Below are 16,997 nucleotides of genomic sequence, written 5' to 3'. Positions count from 1 at the left end.
GACCACAGACACCTAGGGGAGTCTGGAGGGTGCCAAGGATGGAGGAACAGACTCAGTGCCCAAGAAGGCCTTTGTACCGATGTACTGAGCTTTCAGGACAGACATCCGTCACACAGCTGCCCTGTCCCCTTCCCGTAACTTCCTCATGGGACCTCGGTACTGGTACCGGCCACCCCTCATCTGCTGGCAGGTGGGGTTGGCTGGGAGGATGCACGTGAATGCCAGACACCTGTATACCTGCAGCGTCACGTGGAAGGTAGCGTGAGGGCTGGGAGTTGGCCCAACACGGCTTCACATCTGTGACCTTCAGTGCAACCTGCAGCTTTTAGGATTATACACCCCCAGCTAGTAGATCGGGGTTTTGTACACTCTCCTCCCAGCTAATCAGCACAGCACCTAAGGGTGCCTAATAAGTAAGTCCTCAGTAAATGGTGGTTGAACAAATGAGAGAATGAATGAATTGGGGAGCAGAGGGACCGTCAGGCCACACAGGTGCACGGGATCAGCCAATTTAGCTGCGCTGTGAGCAGGAGAGGCAAACAGCCCCATAACCAGCCTTCCAGGCCGGGGCCTCACCCGCATATGGTAAGCGGGGCAGGGTCTGTTCCAGGGCCCTAAACATCCCATCAGGGTCAGAGGCTCTCCGGGGCCCTCTCTGGACACTGGGCAACTAGGGGTTTGATTTTCGTTACCACCCACCCCCCCTTCTCCATCCTCTCTCCTGAGCATGTGCCTTCACCATTGTCCTTTTCTCTCCTCGGGGCACAGATCCTGGCCAACGTCTGCCTCTACCTGTGCGCCATCATGGTGGGCGTCATGTCCTACTACATGGCGGACCGCAAGCACCGCAAGGCCTTCCTGGAGGCCCGCCAGTCGCTGGAGGTGAAAATGAACCTCGAGGAGCAGAGCCAGCAGCAGGTGAGGTCCTCGCGGGGTGGCCATGCGGCCGTGCAGGCCTGGAGCCCGGGGCCAGCGACCGGGGCCAGAGAGGGGCCAATTGGGAGGGGGTGGGCCTGGGACAGTGCAGCCCCTCCTCTCCCCCCACCTCCAGGGCTCCCCGGGGCTCGGGGATCACCTGCCAGGGCCAGGTGTTGGCTGCCTCCTGGGCCTCTGACCGTCACAGGCTCCTTCTGACTTCGGAGAGCTTGCCTTGCTGGAAGCCCTGTCCTCTCTCCTCCTCTGTGCTTGACCTAATCCTCTCCTTCTCCTGTTTTTTTCCCCCCTATAATTTAAAACCTTTTAAAGAACTACAGTGGCCCAAGCAGTCACCAATGACTCCTTGTGTTCCTCTCTCAGGTGAAAAAGTTCTCTGGGTTTATTCTAAGTGCTTTTCCCCCCATGGGCATCACTTCAGGTCAGTCCTCCTCTGCCACCCTTTCCGGTTCTACGGCAGATTCGCCATGTGTCCCTGCTGTGCACTCTGAGCCGTGTTCTCTGCAGTGGGGTGGGCCCAGCCCATAGCAGGGGGGCCTTCTGGGTGAGGCCCATCAACCTGCTTGACTCCACCCAGGGCGCTAAGTTTCCTTCACGCTCTGTGCGTCTCCTACTTCCTTCTCCTTCTGAGTCCTCAATGAAGAAGTAAAACCAGTCCAAACCCTGGGGCCCCACTGTTTACATTTTTCCATTGAGAGAAGTGCCTGCTGCCCCCGCTCTTTGTTTACTGGCTTTACTCCAGCCTGATCCACCACAGAACCACCCAGTTCTCGTGTGATTCAGTCTTTTAAATAGTTTCTGGTCTGGATTCATCTCCGATGCCTTTTGAAGGTCTGCAGAAATTACATCCGCCAACTTCCTGTTATCCATAGGTTTATTTCCTGCTAACAAACAAACTCAATAGTTTGAAAATAGAGGATTCCCTGTTCTGGGAACCATGTCATTTTGTGTTCAGGTGGTGCTCTTGGCTCTGGATTCACTGAAACGGCTGTTTTCCACTCAGGTGGACAGGGCCAGAGTTTCGGGGGCCTCTCTGGAGCCTTTGCCTGGGGGCCTCCTTGGCGGGCCTCCCCTTTTCTAGATGATGCTCTTTGAAGGCACACACTGAGTCATTTGCTGATGAGTCCTCACTTCCTCTGTCCTGGGGATGTGTTTTCTCTGTTTATCAAGGAGATCTAGAAGCTTCTGAGCTGGGCCTCAGACTCCACTCCTTCAGAAGGCAGGTTTCAGAAGAGGAATCTCCCCAGCCTCTGTTGCCACAAGGGGCCAAGCTTAGCAGGTCATTGAATTTGCCTCCTTGTCCCCACCCCTGTAGCCTGTGGTTACCCACGAGCTGCTTCTGCTTGAATGTATGTAAAGAATCCCGTCCTTTACTGGCTGTAGAGTGTCTTGAAAGGCGTTCTTCAGTTTCTGTTTTACATGCTGGCTGGGTTCTTTCTGCATCTCCTCTCTCATACCGTGGAGGCATCCCTCTGGATTCTCTACATTTAAAAAAAAAAAAAAAAAAGCTTGTGTCATCGCTTATCTAGGTCAGGAGTTCTTTTTCTAGAGTATTTGTGCAGCCTTCAGCACACCTGTCAGTCTTGTCTGTCTCAGGACATATAGTTGGTATAATCGAGGACATCCTCAGTCACATCAAACAGTGCTTGGTGGGGGGTGTCCTGGTGCAGTAGAGGAAGGTCCTGTGTCTCACCTGGATCTGATATTCTCTGCATAGATAATATGGACAAGTTATCCACCTCTTAGAGCCTTACTTTCCTCATCTGCAAAGTGGGGGTGTTGATACTCCAGAGCAGGAGTATTGATGCTTGTCTTTAGGTTTCCCTGAAGGCAGAAATACAAGCAGAAGTGCTTTGTAACCCGTAGAGCTTGGAAATGGGGACGGTCAGGCTGCGGTGCACAGGCCGTGGAGTACATGGGCATTTTCTAATGGCCCCTATGGGCAGGGTCAGGGTTGGGAGCCTGACAAAGAGGGCCATTCCTACTTGCTCCGGGACTCCTGAGCGCCACGTAGCAGCCAGGGGGCGCTGGCAGCCTCTCCGGGCCACGCTGCTCCTCTGCTGTGTTGTGAGCAGTAGCAAAGCAGACACTGGCTCCAGGAGAGAGGAGTCCAGGGAGGCCGAAGGGAGGTGCACAGGGTGGAGAGGCACAGATGCACACCCCCAGGTTTAACTGGGACACAGCAGGTGCCTGTAAGTATCTATCTAGTGGAATGAATTTGTCTTGCCCAGCTCTAGCCTGAGTGTGACCTTAGGCCAGCTCCTTCGCCTCTTTGGGCCTCAGTTTCCCTATGTGTAAAGTGTACGTGAGAATAAAACCTTTGGTGAAAATCAGATAATCTGCGTCTATCCCTTTGGGAATGAGAAAAGCACTGTTACCATCAGGAGGGGTGGAATTCTGCACACACACCGCCCCCCCCGAAACTGGGTGTTGCAGTTCGCCCATGTTTTCCTTAGGACTCTTGTGACCGTGTGCATGAGATCTGTTTGCAATTTTACTTTCTTTCTGTGTCCTTGGCAGGTTTGGACATCATGGTTGTGCTGGGTTTAGGAAATAAGTGTTTCCTCTTTCTAACCTGGGAGAGTTTGAAGAAGATATGGGTTCTTTGCAGGAGTAGAAGGACTCTTGGGGCGCCGGGGTGGCTCGGTTGAGCATTCAGCTCTTGATTTCTGCTCAGGTCATGATCCCAGGGTCGTGGGATCGAGCCCCACATCAAGCCCCGCATCAGGCTCCATGCTAACAGCACAGAGCCTGCTTGGGATTCATTCTCTCTCTCTCTCTCTCTCTCTCTCTCTCTCTCCCTCCCCCTCCCTCCCTCTCTCTCTCTCTCTCTCCCTCTCTTTTTCTCTTCCTCCCTCCCTCCCTCTCCCTCCCTCCCTCTCCTTCTCCCTCTGCCCCCTCCCCAGCTCTCGTGCACGCTCTCTTGCTCTGGCGTGCTCTCTCAAATAAAAAAACATGGCTCACTAGTGAAGCCTTGTGGCTCAGGAGTTTTCTTTATGAGATTCAGTCTCCCTCAAAGGTACGAGGTTTGGGGCGCCTGGGTGGCGCAGTCGGTTAAGCGTCCGACTTCAGCCAGGTCACGATCTCGCGGTCTGTGAGTTCGAGCCCCGCGTCAGGCTCTGGGCTGATGGCTCGGAGCCTGGAGCCTGTTTCTGATTCTGTGTCTCCCTCTCTCTCTGCCCCTCCCCCGTTCATGCTCTGTCTCTCTCTGTCCCAAAAATAAATAAAAAAAAAAAAAACAAAAAAAAAAAACGTTGAAAAAAAAAAAAAAAAAAAGGTACGAGGTTTTTTGTATAAGTTATAACATGTTTTTGTTTTTTCAGGAACTTAACCAACTTCATACGAATATGTCACATTTTTGACGTGGGATTTTGTCTTTCCGTGGGTTTTATAGCAATATTCCCTTTTCATTACTGATATTGCTAGTTTGGGCCTTCTCTTTTTTTTATTTGTCCTTAATCTGTCTTGCTGAGGTTTATTAATGTTTGAACCTTTTCAGTGAATCACCTTTTTGTTGCTTTCTTTGTGCACTTCCGTAATGCATTATGTTTTTGACTTTGATTCTCTTCTACTTCCTTTGAGGTTGACATCATGAGATGGAATTTAACCTTTTTTTTTTTACCTTCTTGAGATGGAATTTAACTAATTTTAGCATTTTTCTTTTCTAAAACACGCTCCTGGTGCTCGGATGTCCCACGTTATGTGCTTTTGCTTCCTTCTACAGATTTTGATATGTCCTATTTCTGTTGTCATTTAGTTCAAAATACTTTCTAATTTCCACTGAGGTATCTTTGATCCCCAGGCTGTTTGAGGGTACATCAATTAGTTTGCAAGCATACAGGGAATTTTTAAGGCCCTCTTTTTATTATTGATTTCAGTTTACTTTGCTGCAGTCAGAGAACATATTCTGTGTAATCTCAGTCCTTTGAAATCCGTCGGAACTTGAGTTTTGACCTCTCATTTTTTATTAATTTTGATATACTTAAAGTCAACATGGATTTTTACAAAAATGCATCAAAATATCTTCCAACAATGAAGTAATGCTGATACATGTCCATCATGATGCATTTGCATCTACCCCAAATTAGTATTTTTACCTTTTTGGGCACAGTGCAAAGGCCTCCCAACATTTAATTCCCCTTCCCCCAGACTTTCTGGCTATTGCAAGTATTTTATTTATCCTTTTTTTATTTATTTTTATTTTTTTTTAATGTTTATTTATTTTTGAGAGAGACAGAGCATGAGCGGGGGAGGCAGAGAGAGAGGGAGACACAGAATCTGAAGCAAGTTCCAGGCTCTGAGCTGTCAGCGCAGAGCCCGATGTGGGGCTCGAACTCTTGAACTGCGGGATCATGACCTGAGCCTGAAGTCAGATACTAAACCAGCTGAGCCACCCAGGCGCCCCCCCCCCCTTTTTCTAAAGTTTATTTATTTATTTTGAGAGAGAGAGAGATGGGGGGACGGGCAGAGAGAGAGAGAGAATCCCAAGCAGGCTCTGCCCTATCAGTCCAGCTCTTCCATCCTCTTGAAGAACTGCCCTTAGTGTCACTCTTCACGAAGGTCTGTTAGGGAAGTCTCTGCATTTCTAATTGCCTGGAAACATGTTCAGTTTGCTTTCGGTTTTGGAAGTCACTTGCTGTCAGAGGTAGAATTCTAGGTCGACAGCGCTGGACTCAGAGCCCTTTGGAGGTGTCATTCCATTATCCTGTGGCTTCTGCTATTTTTGTTGAAATGCCGGCTGGCTGGCTGACACACTCTTGCTCCTTTTAAAGTAATACGTAGCTTTTGTATTTTTTTCCTCCGGTTGCTCTTACAGTCTGTCTCTGGTGTCCAGCAGTTTCATGGTGACGCGCCTGGCGGTTTTCTTTGCAGTTACCCCGCGTGGTATTTGAGGAGCTTCTTGAATGGATGGCTTGATGTCTTTCATCAGTTTTGAGATGTTCAGCCAGTATCTCTTTGCCCCATTCTTTCCTTTCCTTCCAGGACTCTAGATGTCCTTGTTAGACATTACCATGTTCCAGAAATCTCTGTGTTTTTTTCTAAATCTTCCTTTTTTTTTCCTGCGCTTCAGACTGAATATTTATACTGATGTGACTTCCAGTTACTAATCCTTTGTCTGCTCAGTGCTTGAGCTCCTCTGTTGCATCCTTAATTTCAATATTGCATTTTTTTTTTCATCTCTAGAATTTCCTTTTGACTTAAGTAAAAGACACATTCCACTTCTCTGGTTAAGTTCTCCATTTTGTCATCTATTCTTTGGAACATAGTAAAAATTTTAAACTTTTGGACAATGGCAATATCTGAAATACTGACGGGTCTGCTTTTCCCTGTTGATTTTTGGTCCCATCTCATGGCATCATGGCCTTTAACATTTTTTTTTTAATTAAAAAAATTTTTTTTAAGTTTGAGAAAGACAGAGCACGGGTTGGGGAGGGGCAGAGAGAAAGGAAGAGAGAGAGAATCCCAAGCAGGCTCCACACTGTCAGCGTGGAGCCCCATGTGGGACTCGAACTCACGAAACCGTGAGATCATGATCTGAGCCGAAACCACAAGTCGGATGCTTAACTGACTGAGCCACCCACATCCTGGCCTTTTTAAAAAAATGCTGGATAGTGCTCGCTTCGGCAGCACATATACTAAAAAAATGCTGGATAAATTAAATGCTGAATATCATGTATGGAAAATAGTAGCAGCTCTGAAGGATGTGTCTCTCCAGAGAGGACTGACTTTTCTTGCACCTCACCTTGATCCAATGTGGGGTCTAGAAGATTTGGGGCTGGGTTTTAGTCCGAGAGCTGGTTTCTGTTGTGCCTACGCTTAGGAAATAGTCCTTCAAGGGTCTTAACTCAGAGGCTGGTCCTCCCCTTGAAGGACCCTGGACTCCCCGCCACAATAAGACAGCCAAACTACCCTTCAGTGTTAGCCTCTCAGCTCTCACTTTCCACTTGGGTTCTTGGTCTCTCACCCCATGTCGCTTGGCGGTGGGCAGACGCCTTGCAGGATTTGTGTAGAGAAAGGCTCTCTTGTCTCCTGGACCTCACCCCTCTGCTCTGCCTTGGAATGCTTGCTCACCCATCCTTGCTTCTCCACCCCCTTGAAAGCTGAAGCCATTGCTCTCCGTCCATCCTCTGAACGCTGACCTCAAGGGCAAAAGTGACAGAGTGTGTTGGGCTCGCTCAAGTGTGTTTGCCCTCAGAGACCTTGTCCCCTCCCATCCTAGCCACCTTGGTTGTTTTCCGTAGGCTTCAGATAGCCGTCTTATCCAGCTTCTGTAGTTGTTCGTGGCTTAAGTGTCGGTCTGGTGTAAGTTCCTCTGTAATAGCAAGAAAGAGGGGTGCCTAGGGGGCTCAGTCAGTTGGGCGTCCAACTTCGGCTCAGGTCATGATCTCGTGGTTCATAAGTTCAAGCCCCGCTTTGGGCCCGCTGCTGTCAGCACAGATCCTCTGTCTCCCCCCCCCCCCCCGCCCACCCCCCGCCTCTGCCCCTCCCCTGCTTGCACTGGCTTTCTCTCTCAAAAATAAACATTTTTTAAAAATAGCAAGAAGCAAAGGCTGGATGTTATTTTACACTTCTTTATGTTGATTTTTAAGTAGCTAAAAATGTACATAGTATAAAATCGTGAAGGTGTGAAAAAGGTTATACCCGTGGAAGGTAAGCTTCTCACACACAGCCGTCCTCTTCCCCGTCCCTCAGACAGCCACCGTCATGTCTCGTGTGCCTTTCAGGATTCCAGTTCTTTCCAAATCTGGATCTGGGACACAGACTTTTCACACCCACGCAAATAGTATATCCCCTCTTCCGTTCTTGATCTTTCACCTGCTGTCTTCGAGAGGGTTCTAAGTCCACGTGGCACTGCCTCATCCTTGTTAGTGACTGCATTGTATTCCATTATAGAGACGTGACATTTCTTTAATTGGGCTCCTAATTGTACAGTTGAGTGGCACCAAGTACCCCCACAGTGTTGTGCGACCGTCACCACTATTCGCTTCTAGAACTTTTTCATCATCTCAAACCGAAACGCCGTGGCCATTAAACATGAGCTCTCCCACCTCCTTTCCCCCCCGGTCCTGGCTACCGCCGTCCTACTTTCTATGTCTATGAATTTACCTTTTCCAGGCACCTCACATAAGTGGAATCAGACACTATTTGTCCTTCTGGGACCGGCTTGTTGCACTCTGCGTGGTGTCTTCGGGGCTCATCCGTGTTGCAGCCCCTGTCAGGATTTCCTTCCTTTTCAAGGTTGAATGATACTCCGTTGCATGCGTATACCCCATTTGTTTAATCGTTCATTTGTAGAGGGATACTGGGTTGTTTCCACCTTTCAGCTGCTGTGAACACGGCTGTGCGGGTACCTGTTTGAGTCTCTGCTCTCAGTTCTTGGGGGCATATACCCTGAGGTCAAGTTGCTGGGTCATATGGTAGTTCTACGTAGAGTTCTAATTTTTTGAGAAACCAGGCACGTACATTTTTATTTTATTTTTTAAGTGCTTTTATTTTTTTTAAGTTTATTTATTTGAGGCGGGGGCAGAAAAAGAAGGAGAGAGAGAATCCCAGGCGGGCCCCCCCCCCCCCCGTTGCGGGGCTCGATCTCACCAACCGTGAGATCGTGACCTGAGCCGAAATCAAGAGTCAGATGCTTAACCAACTGAACCACCCAGGCGCCCTGGCACATTTTTAATGTTGAGAAATATTACCAAATCATCTCATATAGAGGTTCTAACGATTGGCACTCCTCCCGACCGTGAATGGGAGCGCACTTAGACGGTTAAAGTTTCCTTGTTTATCGAGAAAAGGCTTCTTTGACGTGGAACCTGCAGCTCCTCCAGAAATGCCTGTTGACAAACCCCAGTGGCAGGGGAGAGGCCCCACGGCGGTAGTGGTGGCCTGTGAGCCCTTTCCTGCTGTTGACTCTTTTGGTTCAAGTCACAGCCAGGTAGACTAGGGTTTGGGAGAGGCTTCTGTGTATTTTTTGACATATGTCGTGCAATATCTGTTAAGCGCAAGTGTAAAGAAAAAAACGCTGATAGACAATTATTCTTTCAAGTCTTTTGTGCTTCTGTGTTTTGAGAGGGTCCTAAAACCATGTTTTTCTGATTATAGAAGTACCGCCTCATTCTCGTAGAGGATTCTCGTAGAAAGCAGCCAAGAATTCTTATAAGAGTATAAGAGTAGCAGCTGAGAACCAGATATTCGAGCCTTTACGGCTGTGTCCTGTGGCTGCTGTGGACATTAAATGTAAAGAGCGTGTTCAGCGCCGTGTCTGGACCCCGTAGCCACTCGCACTGACTACTGTCGTGCTGCTGTTGGTGGATAAAAGTGTGCAGAAACAGAGAAGTATAGAAAAGACCCCCAAACTTCCCATCGTTTGGGTGCTTCTTTTAAAAACAATTTTAAAAAATACAAACGTGATCAGTCGTGTGCTCAGCTAGGAAAGGTTTTCGAACTTTGCGGGTTTGCTTTGCTTTTTCTTTTTCCTTTCCGCGGAGGGGACGTTCTTACAAAGTTAACCACGTAAAAGTGTGCAGTCGAGTACCTTCCCCGTGTTGTCCAGGCACCACCTCTGTCTGGTCCCAGAACATACTCATCGCCTCAAAAGAAAACCCCACGCCCAAGCCTGATTTTTTAAAACCGCAGAGAAGGGTACCTGGTGAGTGTCGGGACAGCCCCGCGCAGTAGGTTCCTTTCCTTGCCCGGAAGGACAGGAGCCTGAGATCCGTGCACACACACACCCACGTGCTGCATGCTCCTCTCCGTGAGAGTCTGAAGCTTGCACCAGAGGCAAGTCCTGCCGGGGAGTTTGGACCTGGGATTTACATCCGACGCTTCCTCCAGCGTTTTCTGGGCAACAGTGAGACCTGGCTTTCCAACCTTCTCACCTTTCCCACCTTTCCCACCCTTCCCACCTTTCTCACCTTCTCATCTTCAGTTTTCTGAAAAAGGGAGATTAAAGATGGTGCCATTCATCAGGTTGTTGGGGAATCACTTGAAGTAAGGACACGAAGCCGAGTCAAACATGGTGAGGCCCTTCGGTGCTATTGCTGCTGTCACAATGGCTCCTGCTCCGGGGATGCCGAGGTGGGAGGAGACCCAGGTGGCTGCCTCCCACGGGGCTGACTTGACTTCCCGGGCAAGTTGGCCGAGGGCAGACCAGGAGCAGAGACCGGCGGTCCCATCTCACTGTCCTCCTGTGAGGGCCGCTGGTGAGCATAAAAATGAGATCACGGGGTGAAAATGCTAGAAAGGGCTGCAGAAAGTCCTAGAAGGAGATGAAACAGAAGCTGGCTTGGACGTGGCTCCCGTTTGAGGAGCTGTTTGAGGTCAGTGCCACAGTAGCCACTCACGGTGTTTAAACGCCTGTGTAAAAAAAATGCCCAATTAAATTCTCAGCATCTCCTTTGCAGAGGCGGCTCCATTTCAGAATTTGGCTCTTACGATCCGCATCCCGCTTTGTATTTTGTCGGCGTGGCTTTATCTTGTCCTCTAAACTGCCTTGGGAGGAAGCACCGTGTGCTGAGGGGAAGTCCTGCCCTGGTGGCTGTGTGGCCTCCCGCGGGCAGGCTCCTCTCTGGGCCTCGGCCCCTCCTCAGTTAGTGAGGCCCAGGGGATCCCATCCCAGATCCTCTGATTTGGTTTTCTTTACTGCTGTCACCGGGGAGGTTGCTCTCTCATGTGAAAGTTCCCAGCCTGCTGCTAAGGGCAGGTGACTCCCAACAGGTGGACATCAGCCGTCGTCCCCAGGGAAGGTTCAAAGCAGCCCTGGGCCTGGTGCACAGGCTTCCCCTTCTGCTTTGCCACCGAGGTGGGCATGTCCGGGTAGTGAAAAGAAGAGGCATGGGCGCCTCAGGTTCCAGTCACTCCTGCTGAAGCCTCCCTGGCTCCAGGCTTCTTTCTGCAGGGAGGGGCAGGGCCGGACAGCTCTGAGGTCCTTGCGGAGCTGAGGTCCGGGAGGGTGGCCCTGGCGTGTTCATGTCTCACTTTGTAGGCAGTCCATGGCCCTTACCTGTGACACATGGCCGTCAAAGTGGACTTGAGGACCCAGCTCCATGGGCCCGTTAAGGTAGAGCAGGAAACCCAGGGGACTGAAGAACTGGGGTTGTTTTCCTTTATTCCCCTGAGGCCATGCACCAGAGTTTAGTTGGGGACCTTGCAGGTTGCTAAGCGCCCCAGCTGCCATCTGGGAACGACAGGCATCGGGGAAATCCACCCGGCACATACCTACTGCCAGGTACAAACTGCAGAATCATGAGCTCCCCTGGATCTCACGCTCCGAGTTCCCTTCCCAGGGAGGGGGACGTGGTTGAAATCAAGGAAGCGGTGGAGGGTGGAAGGACGACGGGATGGCACAGAGGGCAGCCAGCCTTTCCTTCAGACCACGTTCCGTTAGATGGGTCAGCCTGTCCTTATCAGGGAAGAGAGGGCTGCCCTCTGTCTCCACCCTTCAGAGGTGAGGAGGGAGAGCCCAGGGCTGACCGTGCAGGGTTGAGTCTAGGTCAGAAAACCACCCACCGGCCCCAGTGAGGGCCAGGTCATGTTCATCCGGGGCGCCCTAGGGAGCACGGTGTAGGCTGACGCTGGGTGGTTTTCCACTTAGCTCCTGGGGGGGACACGCAGGGCAGAATGGCCACTTTGCTCTGCCTTTCCTTTTACTTAAACCCAAAGCCCAGGGTCACTGTGACCAGGGATGGCCTTTCTTCTTCACGGTGGAGTCTTTCTCTAGGTGCAGGACCTTCCGCCCTTGAGCATGTCTTGGAGGGAAGACCCACCCCTTTACCATAAAAGCCACAAACGTCTCTCCCGGGAGCCCCCGAGCTTGGGATTCTGGCATGCTGCCATTTCGTAAGCTCGGCTGTGTCTTGTCTTCTTGATGTCCCTCCTTGCACTCTGCCCACGCCTGCTTCACTGTTCCCTTCGAGGCCTTTTGCCGTGAGGGTAAGGCAGAGAGTAATCCCGCCCCTGAGCCTTGCTCTCACGAGAGGCTGGTGGGGAAGAGGGAAGTCAGGGCGGGAGAGAGACAGACACACAGATACTGAGCGAGAAGAACCGAGAAATCAGCTACCTCTTGTCCTCAGTTGTCCATCGTGACTGTTGTCCTGGCAACAGTGAGATTGGGGCTGGGGACCCGTCTCCTGGGGAGCCGCGGGGGGAGAGGAGGCTGGTGGGGTGGGAGGAACGTGGTCCCACTGCGCCACAGCTCTGCCTCTTGCTGCGTGGTGGCCTGCGGCCAGGCTCTTGTGCCAGCGGCACCTGACGCAGGTGGGGCAGACCCGTCGTCTACTAGACAGCCACAGAGGACCCCCTCATCCCAACGTCAACCAAGAAATACACTTGCTGTCTTAACTTCCTCACACGCCCACTCGTGAATATAGCTAATAGTTGTTAAGTTTTCGTTTTTAGCCTTGAATGTATCTTGGTTTGAGAAAAGCCAGAAGGCGGATTTCCCATGGTGTGGGGTAGAAATCCGTGCTTCTGTTGGTTCCCACCCCCCCACTTCTTGGATTTCACAGAATGTTCTTCATTCTAGCATTTCAGCACTTAGAACAAATCCGCATTTTAGATAATGCAGGTGATGAGCCGCGGAGCACAGGTTGTTCTAAAGCCTTGACGGGCTCCTGGCAGTGGGAGGACATCTGCTGTGTCAGGTAGACCCGGGCCCTGGTGGTGATGACAGCATTGCAGACGGCACTGTGTATGGGGGGGTGGCTTCTGAGCTGGGGCCCTGCCGGGGTCACATCCTGCCACGGCACTTTTATCCCTGGTTTTAGCGTCTGCTGTCCATGACCAGCTATGGAATATCCCCGCCTTTCTCTGGCTGTGGGACCGACATCTTGTTTAGTAATGGCGTAGTTGATTGGACAGTTACCTTGTGTCAAGTCCCGGGGCTGCATTTTTACTGGATTATCTCATTTAATCGTCGCAGCAAACCCAGAGAAGGGTGGGCACACATTCCCTCCTGGCCACGGCTTCTGTTCAGTTCTGTTTACTAGGTGTTTCAGTTGTAGTCTCTGGACATCTGGCCTGTGGGCATCGGCTTTGTTTGACCTGCCCAGAGTTTTAAATTTCTAATACTTAAGGATTTGGACATTCTATATAAAAACTTGCATTTCTGACCACCTTGGGAAATGGGAGGATCTGACAACGCAGGGCTCAGGAGTAAGGTTTGCATTCACATCCTCGCCAGGCCACTTACTTGCCCCGTGTCCTTGAGTCAGTTATCATGCCCTCTGACCCCGTTTCTTTGTCTGTGAAATGAGATTGGAATAAGATTGTTAGAAGGTCTAAAGGAGAGCATTGCACAAATATTTGGGGCATTCTTCTAGGCACTAGGGATGTAGTTGTAAGCAGAACAGATTCCAGTGGGGGAGATAGATATTAAATAAATGAGTATATGCTATTAGAGGTAGGACAGTGGTGGGCAAAGCAGGAGAAGGAGCATAGGAATTGCCTGGGGGCGAAGGAAGGTTGCTATTTAATATTGTGTGGCCAGAGAAGCCTTTCTGATAAAGTGAGACTTGAGTAGAGACCTGAAGTTAGGGCGTGAGCCATGCCACGTTCCAGGGAGAGGGAGCAGTAAGTGCAAAGGCCCTGAGGTATGTTCACAGGACATCATGGCAGCAGGTGAAGGTGGAGTAGAAGTGAGAGGAAGAGAGGTAGGAGGTAAAGGAGGGAGATGATGAGGAACAAGTCCTGTAGGACCTTGTAAGGACCATGGCTTTTTCCCTGAAGGAGATTGGAGACATTGGAGGGCTGTAGGTTTTGTTTTTTTGTGTTTTTTTAAATATGAAATTTATTGTCAGATTGCTTTCCATACAACACCCAGTGCTCATCCCAACAGGTGCCCTCCTCAATGCCCATCACCCACCCTCCCCTCCCTCCCACCCCCCATCAACCCTCAGTTTATTCTCAGTTATTAAGAGTCTCTTATGGTTTGGCTCCCTCCCTCTCTTTTTTTTTCTTCCCCTCCCCCATGGTCTTCTGTTAAGCTTCTCAGGATCCACATAAGAATGAAAACATACGGTATCTGTCTTTCTCTGCCTGACTTATTTTACTTAGGATAACACTCACCAGTTCCATCCACATTGCTATAAAAGGCCATATTTCATTCTTTCTCATTGCCGAGTAGTATTCCATTGTGTATATAAATCAGAATTTATGTATCCATTCATCAGTTTGATGGACATATAGAGGGTTGTAGGTTTTAAATGGATCAGTCTGGCTGCCGGTGGAGAAGAGACAGCAGTGGAAGCAGGGAGGCCAGTTAGAAGCTATGTAGTAATTTTAGGGAGAGCGGATAATGGCTTAGACCAGGATGGAAGTGATGAGGGGAAGGATTCTGGGTGTTTTTTGAAGGCAGAGCCAACAGATCTCACTGCTGAGTGGCATGGGGGATGGGGGAGTGGGGAGTCCGTGATGGCTGTCAGGATTTTAGCCCGGAGGCGATCGGAAGGGCGGGTGGCTCTTTACAGAGACGGGAGGATGGTGAGAGGAATGGGTTCGGTGGGGGATGGAGAGTCAGGACCCGCTGAGTTGGAGATGCCTCACAGACATCCAGGAAGGCAGTCATCCTGCGCTCTAAACACACATCTGGCAGGCTGGAAGGGCTGTGCCTGCATTTGCAGACTCCTGCTGGGCCCTCCCGGGCGAGGATGGTGGGCCTGTAGGACAGCGCCTCAGGCTGGGGAGCTCAATGCCAGTTGGCAACCAGGCAGCACCTGGGGAAACTTTTATCATTTCTCCTCAAAGACAATAGGAGGTGATTCTGCTACGTGAGTCTCAGACCTGCACCCTCTCTTCTTCCCCAGAGGCTCTCGGGGCCTTTCAGAAGGCAGCCAGAGGGGGGACAAGGAGAGAAGCACCCAGTAGAAACTCCGTTTCCCCGGCGACTGCCTCGGCACGCCAAGCCCCTCTGTGTCCTGGCATGTGCCGCCGGGAACATGGTGCTACACGCCCAGATGGCAGAAGCAACACGGGACGGTATAACCCAGAGGATCTGGCAGGGGCACAGCTGGGAGCTTGCATTTCTGCGGCTCCTTAAATATGCAGCAGGAGAGCAGCCGTGAGCGCAAAGTAGAGCGCGGAGCCGGTGCCCAGGGCGCCGGGGAAGGTGGCTGTGGAGGGCGTCAGCACCTGCTGAGGAGGCTCAGAGAGGTGTGTTCGGAGTTGGATTTAACAAGGTGGATGTGGATTCTTGGGTGGCTTTTCAGGAAGAGGAGTGGGTGCTGGCCAGTGTGCGGTGGGGAGAATGGAGTCCTGATCCACGTGGAAGGGCAGAGGCAGGTTAGTGAGGGCTGAGCGGGGAGGCGGAGGGAGTCCTCCCCGGACTGCAGTGGCTCATCCCTGGTGTGGGAGGGACCAGAGTCAGCAGCCAGGCCAGCCCTGTGGCAGGGGAGGGGGGAGGTCAGGAGCCCGGCCAGCCCTGGAGGGGGACCGGAGGGGAGGCCCAGGGAGAAGAGGAAGGTGGGAGCTGTGTTTGGGAAAAGCACCAGCAAGATTTATTGCTCCCCTGGGAGGAGGCAGAGGGAGTGAAGCCAAACCGCGAGCGACCCTCACAAGTAGAGAGCGGGTCTGTTTAACCCGCTGGAAACTTCGTGCCCGGGGTGGGTTGAGCTGTTGCTTCCAGGTCAAGGTCGGAAGCGGATACTGAGCTCTTTCCCATGGATCACAGAGGCGGCTGCAGCGTCGTTCTCAAGGCGGCACTCTAGGCAGCGGCTCTGTGTTACCCACGGTGGGCGCGGAAGCCGTATTTACGTGCCGCGGCGTTCTAGAGCTGTGCTGTCTGATGTGGTAGCCACTAGGCACGTGTGGCTACTTCAGTGAAATGAATTAAAATCTAAAAATTAAAACTCACTTCCTCTGTTGGACTGGCCACTCTTCGTGTCCTCGGCAGCTACAAGTGACTACGGCTACCATACTGGACAGCACAGGTTACAGAGCATTTCTTTGCAGAAAGTTCTGGCAGTGCTGTGCTAGAGGGTGACGGCCTGCCCCTCGGGCCACATCTCCTCGTTGACGGCTCAGCATCTCACCAGATCTCTGAGGGGCACCTGCTCTGTATAGCCACACTAGGCGAGGGCTATAGATTCCACACACACGACCGTATTTGCGCCTAAAGGGCAATCTCCTGATAATTGCAGTCACCTTGGCCCCCGTCTCTAGAGACTAGGCAGGCCTCCGGGCAAGTGACCGAAGTCCCATGGTTTGTGTCCCCTCTTCCCCTCCAGCAGGGTAAGGGTTCTGGGCTGCCCCTGGCTCTGTGCAACTTCTGTTCTGTTCCAGGTGACATGTCCTGGTGGTGACTTAGTTGTTAGTCTGGCTCCCACAATGCCAAGATTAAGTGTGGCCCTGCTTCCTTCTTGGAGCCGACATCTTGAGAGACCCTGGGGATGCTGGCTCAGAGCCTGTTTTCACATTGGAGGGTCTTGTTTAAAGAGATGCTGGGTTTTGAGTGCTACAGCCCCTCGTCCCCTGTGAATTCCCACACCCCTGGCTGAAGACAGCATAGCACTCCTGCCCCCGAGACCAGTCACTCCCAGGTGACCTGACTGCCCTGACCACCCGAGCTCTTAGGAGTACTCTTCACCTTTGACCTGCCCAGCATTTAGCTTGGGGACTTGCAGAGACGACCAGTGACTGTTCTTTGAGTGAGGTTGTGACCGTGTCTTTTGGACGGAGTAGCACATGTGGGTCCCTAGTCTAGATGGTGGCTGCCTGCCCCCCGGCACGGCTCTGGAGTTTCCAGATTATACATGCCGTGGTCCTTCGCCTTCTCTTCAGGGAGAGGTGAGCCGTTTGGGCTCTGACCTCCCAGGGCTAGCCGGCCGGGGCCTCCTGCCCCCCATCTCCTTCCTCTGCTGCCTCCTCTGCCCAGTGGGTCAGGCCAGGATGGGCACTGTTGGAGTCCATTGCCCTTTTCTGGCTTTGAAGCGGCCCGGAAGCTCTAAGAGTCTGGAGAAATCAGGCCCAGAACAGATGTGTTTGTGGACAGCTGTGTCTCTGCTCATAGCCCATGATGGGTTGTAGTGACGTGTGTGTACACACAGCACATGTATAGGGCACACGTGGGCATA

The 16,997-nt window shown here is 51.5% G+C and overlaps 1 protein-coding gene across 2 annotated transcripts in view; it reads left to right on the top strand.

Moving 5' to 3' along the window:
* ADCY3 (adenylate cyclase 3) overlaps window positions 1-16,997 on the top strand; it is an 89,389-nt gene that overhangs the window by 44,796 nt on the left and 27,596 nt on the right. For both annotated transcript variants that reach the window (XM_060649994.3, XM_060649989.3), the window contains exon 3: window positions 769-918. In XM_060649994.3, the coding sequence (XP_060505977.3) occupies window positions 769-918 (150 nt within the window). The remainder of the gene's footprint in view (window positions 1-768; window positions 919-16,997) is intronic.

Source organism: Panthera onca, chromosome A3 (genome assembly GCF_046562875.1).
Source record: "Panthera onca isolate mPanOnc1 chromosome A3, mPanOnc1 haplotype 2, whole genome shotgun sequence".
NCBI classification, from domain to species: Eukaryota; Metazoa; Chordata; class Mammalia; order Carnivora; family Felidae; genus Panthera; species Panthera onca.
The sequence above is the reverse complement of the archived record's forward strand: the minus strand, read 5'-3'. Positions and strand labels throughout refer to the sequence as shown.